The sequence below is a fragment of the Oncorhynchus nerka genome, linkage group LG4 (genome assembly GCF_034236695.1).
Source record: "Oncorhynchus nerka isolate Pitt River linkage group LG4, Oner_Uvic_2.0, whole genome shotgun sequence".
In the NCBI taxonomy this organism is placed as follows: Eukaryota; Metazoa; Chordata; class Actinopteri; order Salmoniformes; family Salmonidae; genus Oncorhynchus; species Oncorhynchus nerka.
Window position 1 is genome coordinate 57,662,236 of NC_088399.1, and position 5,269 is coordinate 57,667,504.

The following is a 5,269-nucleotide window of genomic DNA, read 5'->3' on the forward strand; positions in this document are numbered from 1 at the left end:
CACATCCACAAAATGTGTCTCCAAATGATAAAGTATACTATTATGGTTAGAATACTTATTTTTTTACATTTACAATGATATCATAAAAAAGGGAACCAAATGTGTATATATTGTGGGCTAGTCACATCACCATTCAAATTATTTTCACCATTCTTACCAACGGTTATGAACCAACAATACACTTAAATTGATTCAATTGTTTACTCAATTACTAAACAAAATACTTTTTTCACGATGGCATAAAGCAACTGGTGACAGATTATTTCCCCCAAATCGTCAAATCTCAGAGAGCGCTTTGCGTAATGTCTGATGATGCAGAGAAAATGACCAAAAACCAACATCCCTCCTCTCTTCCCTTTCAGTCAGGCCCACTCTCCTTATTTAGTGACACCACTGTGACTTCGATGCGCGCACTGACTCCCTGTTTCACTTGCTACAATTTTGGATGAAAGAAACACTGGACACAACGACGTGCTCTCACATTTACGCATGATATGACAAGGAAAACTCAATGCTTATTTTGCAAGTGTGAGAGAAAGTGGAAAAATATGTTTTGGAATTGAAGCACAATACCTTTTAACCTTTTGGCATGGATGTATTTTTCAACTAGTTGGTTGACAGGCTTACTTCCCATAGTATTATATACTAGCCTACTACCGTGTAATAGCCTACTGATTCGGTTATAGGCCTACGTGTAGTGGGTAGGTTACTTTATAAATTAATTGTTTTCTCTCTACTCGACATATTCAGAGAACTGAAAATGGAAAATGTTACTGAAGCTCAAGAAAATCAGACTTGGGGGACTTGGACGGACCAAATAATCGAATACAAAGTCGTGAGCACTTTGTTAGTTTTCGTGATATGCGCCTTTGGGATCGTTGGTAATGTTATGGTGATCTTAGTGGTGCTTACCACTAAACACATGAGGACACCCACCAACTGCTACCTGGTGAGCTTGGCCGTTGCAGATCTCATCGTACTAACTGCGGCGGGCTTACCGAATATCACTGACAGCATCTTCGGGTCTTGGGTGTTCGGCCGCTCAGGATGTCTCGGAATCACCTACCTCCAGTACCTGGGAATCAATGCATCGTCCTGCTCTATCACCGCCTTTACCATCGAAAGGTACATCGCTATTTGCCACCCGATAAAAGCCCAGTTGCTGTGCACACTGTCCAGAGCCAAGAAGATAATATTGTTTGTCTGGGTTTTCACTTTACTTTACTCCGTCATGTGGTTCTACCTGTCAGATATCAAAGAAGAATCATATGAGAACGACGTGACCATCGTGACATGCAGCTACAAAGTTTCAAGACAACTCTATTTGCCCATTTACTTTTTGGATTTCGGGATATTTTTTGTTGTGCCGCTTATGCTGGCAACCATTCTGTATGGTCTCATCGCCAGAATCCTGATCATGAATCCGTTACCTTCTGAACGCAAGGATAAAAGTAAAAAGGAACAAAGCAACACAACGAGGGGATGTAAAAACTCCCACCACACCAGCACTACCGCTACTTCTCGGAGACAGGTGATTTGCGGTTGCTAAAAAAATAAGTGCCCCCCTATTCATTAGCATATGATAATAAATTGGAATGCACATGGGTGAGTTAGCTTTTTGACACAACATCGGGAGTCTGGTTCCTAAAACTACAAGTGCGCTCCTATTTATTAGGTATTGGTAATACATTGGAACAGCCAGCATAAGCGGTGAGTTAGCTTTTTGACACAACATCAGGAGTCTTGTGTGCAGCCTGGTCTCATTTCGTATTATTTCCTCTCTGCATTGTTGGGCATTAAGCATTTCACTGTTCCAATCCAATCAAAATCCAATCAAATTAGTATTGGTCACATACACGTGTTTAGCAGATGTTATTGCGAATGTAGCGAAATAATTGTGCTTCTAGTTCCGACAGTGCAGCCATATCAAACAAGAAATATCTAACAATTCCACAACAAATACCTAACGGAATATGGAATGGAATAAGAATATATAAATATAAGGATGAGGAATGACAGAGTGACATAGGCTAAGATGCAATAGATAGTATAGAATACAGTATATACATATGAGCTGAGTAATGCAATATATGTAAACATTATTAAAGTGGCATTATTAAAGTGACTAGTGTTCTATTTATTAAAGTGGCCAGTGATTTCTAGTCTATGCCTATAGGCAGAGGCCTCTAATGTACTAGTGATGGCTGTTAAATAGTCTGATGGCCTTGAGATAAAAGCTGTTTTTCAGTCTCCCGGTCCCAGCTTTGATGCACCTGTACTGACTTTGCCTTCTGGATGGTAGCGGGGTGTCCAGGCAGTGGCTCGGGTGGTTGTTGTCCTTGATGCTCCTTTTGGCCTTACTGTGACATTGGGTGCTGTAGGTGTCCTGGAGGGCAGGTAGTTTGCCTCTGGTGATGCGTTGTGCAGACCGCACCACCCTCTGGAGAGCCTTACGGTTGTGCGCGGTGCCATTGCGTACCAGGCGGTGATACAGCCCGACAGGATGCTCTCAATTGTGCATCTGTAAAAGTTTGAGATTTTTAGGTGACAAGCCACATTCCTTCAGCCTCCTGAGGTTGAAGAGGCGCGGTTGCACCTTCTTCACCAAACTTTCTCTGTGGGTGGACCATTTCAGTTGGTCAGTGATCTGTACGCCGAGGAACTTAAAGCTTTCCACCTTCTCCACTGCTCTCCCATCGATGTGGATAGGGCGTGGTCCCTCTGCTGTTTCCTGAATTCCACGATCATCTCCTTTGTTTTGTTGATGTTGAGAGAGAGGCTATTTCCTGACACCACACTCCAAGAGCCCTGACCTCCTCCCTGTAGGCTGCCTCATCGTTGTTGGTAATCAACCTACTACTGTTGTGTCATCTGCAAACTTAATGATTGAGTTTGAGGTGTGCATGGCCACGCAGTCATGGGTGAACAGGGAGTGCAGGAGGGGGCTGAGCCGTACCCCTGTGGGCCCCCAGTGTTGAGGATCAGCGAAGTGGAGATATTGTTTCCTACCTTCACCACCTGGGGCGGCCCGTAAGGAAGTCCAGGACCCAATTGCACAGGGAGGGGTTGAGACCCAGGGCCTCAAGCTTATTGATGAGCTTGGAGGGTACTATGGTGTTGAATGCTGAGCTATAGTCAATGCATTGTTTGGAATTAAGCATTGCACTGTTAGTCTACACCTGTTGTTTACGAAGCATCAAACTGACCCCTAGCTTTGGGACATAACATCCAGGCCTACTGAGGGATACCAAATAAAATCCTATTTTATTTGTCATGTGCTTGTAAACAACAGGTGTAGACTAACAGTGCAATGCTTATTTCCCAACAATGCAGAGGAAAAATAGAGAAATCATCCAATAATAATAACACAAGGAATAAATACACAATGAGTAATGATGACTATATACACAGGGAACCAGTAGCTAGTCGATGTGCAGGGGTGTTTGAGGTACAGTAGATACAGTATGTACTGTACATATGTAGAGACAAAGTGACTAATATCATAATAATTTTAAATAATGATCCATTTTTATAAACTAACTAATCCAAACAACTAATGTTACATGTTTATTACACGTTTAAAGTGACAGTTCACTTCAAAATCAAAGTTTTTCAGATGATTGTATAGCCCAATCTGTAGATCCAATACACTTCAATTCCAAATGAATGGGAAATATAGGCACCATCTGAAATTATATGGAACCTTGAGGCATAAACAGTAAAGCTGGATCTACACAACAGATGGCATTTCTGTCTCGCTCTATAATTATTGTATTGCTGAGAATATTGCAGACTGCAGTGTAAGGGAAATTAAACCCAGTAGCGTTGTTTGATTGAAAAGTGGCCAATAGTCACCGTCTCTTCCATGTCGTAGGTGACCAAGATGCTGGCTGTGGTGGTGATCCTGTTCGCTGTGCTGTGGATGCCGTACCGCACCCTGGTGGTGGTAAACTCCTTCCTGGAGCAGGCCTACATGAATACCTGGTTTATCCTCTTCTGTCGGAGCTGTGTCTACATCAACAGCGCAATCAACCCCATCATCTACAATGCTATGTCGCAGAAGTTCCGTGCCGCCTTCCGCAAGCTCTGCCTCTGTGGACGGAAAGGCTCTGAGAAGCCTACCGGCGGCACGTCCAGCGTGGCGCTGACCTACAGCGTGGTCAAGGACACATCTATGGTGGAGACTACGGACCAATTCAACACAGAGCTGGACGAGATCATGGTAACCTGTGAGTTGCCTGACAAGAAGATGGTGTTTCAGGACACCTGTGTGCACGACAAGGTGACTTTATGCAATGACTGATGTTGTAAGGTTCGAGGTTCAGGGTTCAGTCACTGAAGATGACAGCTCTTCTAAGCCTTGAGGGATGTGCTGAGGCCCCAGGAATTTGACTTGCTCTCAACTGTCCTGTGTCACAGCCATTTTCACTCACACTGAAGTTGACTATCAAGAGACCCAAGCTTGACCTTCGGTGAGTAATTGTAAGGCCCCATGTACAGTACAATGTGAAGGCTATGTGGTGACACATTACTGTGTTGTGTTTGCTCTTCAGACACAAGTCCCAAGAGCAGACACACGTTTCAAGTGTGTGCTCTTGGGACACGGACAATGTGAACTGCCCTGGTGTGACTCAAATTGCACATTTTCCACTCTTAATGAGACCTCACTGGCAGGGTCAGAGACAAGCCTCTCTCTTTCTCTCTTTCTCAAACAAGGAATACAGACTTATGAGTCTAAGGCCAATGTCCTTTATGCAGGCCTATTTCCACATTTAGATTTTTCTTTATGTTTATTATATTATGCACCATATTATTGTGTAACGTGAAAAATCTGTCGGCTATTTGTTAGAGAGAGTAAAATGTAAACATCAGAACTTGAGTCCATTTTGGAGGATCAAGAGTGAGTGATTCTGATTTTGATACAGTTACTGTATATATTGTGGTATATTAGGACTTTTCTACCTCTAGGATGAGGTCCCCCAGTCCATTTAATCTTAGTTATTCATTGGGATTTTAAAGGTGCTCCTGCTCTGAGACGCTTGATACATATTCCCCCTGGATCCTGGAACTAAGTAATCTATGAGTGTGCCCGGCGACACAAAGGCAACACAATTTGGCACGGTGCCATAACTGTCATAACATAAATCTCTATTTCTTAGCCAGCTGTACACTGCAGAGAGTTCAATGATTATTTGAATGTAGAGTGATTGATACATTTTACCTTCCATGAATGTACAAATATTTCACCTGGATTATTAATGAAATCATG

At 42.9% G+C, this 5,269-nt stretch overlaps 1 protein-coding gene across 1 annotated transcript; it reads left to right on the forward strand.

Annotated features, from left to right (window-relative positions):
- The first annotated feature begins 476 nt into the window (after window positions 1-476).
- trhrb (thyrotropin-releasing hormone receptor b) lies at window positions 477-4,784 on the forward strand. Its single transcript, XM_029659119.2, has 2 exons — window positions 477-1,531; window positions 3,875-4,784. The coding sequence occupies exons 1-2, from the start codon at window positions 761-763 to the stop codon at window positions 4,301-4,303; spliced, it is 1,200 nt and encodes a 399-aa protein (XP_029514979.1). The 5' UTR covers window positions 477-760; the 3' UTR covers window positions 4,304-4,784.
- The last annotated feature ends 485 nt before the right edge of the window (window positions 4,785-5,269 follow it).

Coding starts and splice junctions, on each gene's coding strand:
- trhrb (XM_029659119.2), top strand. CDS start 761: ATGGAAAATGTTACTGAAGCTCAAGAAAATCAGACTTGGGGGACTTGG. Junction 1,532..3,874: donor CCGCTACTTCTCGGAGACAG/GTGATTTGCGGT, acceptor TCCATGTCGTAG/GTGACCAAGATGCTGGCTGT.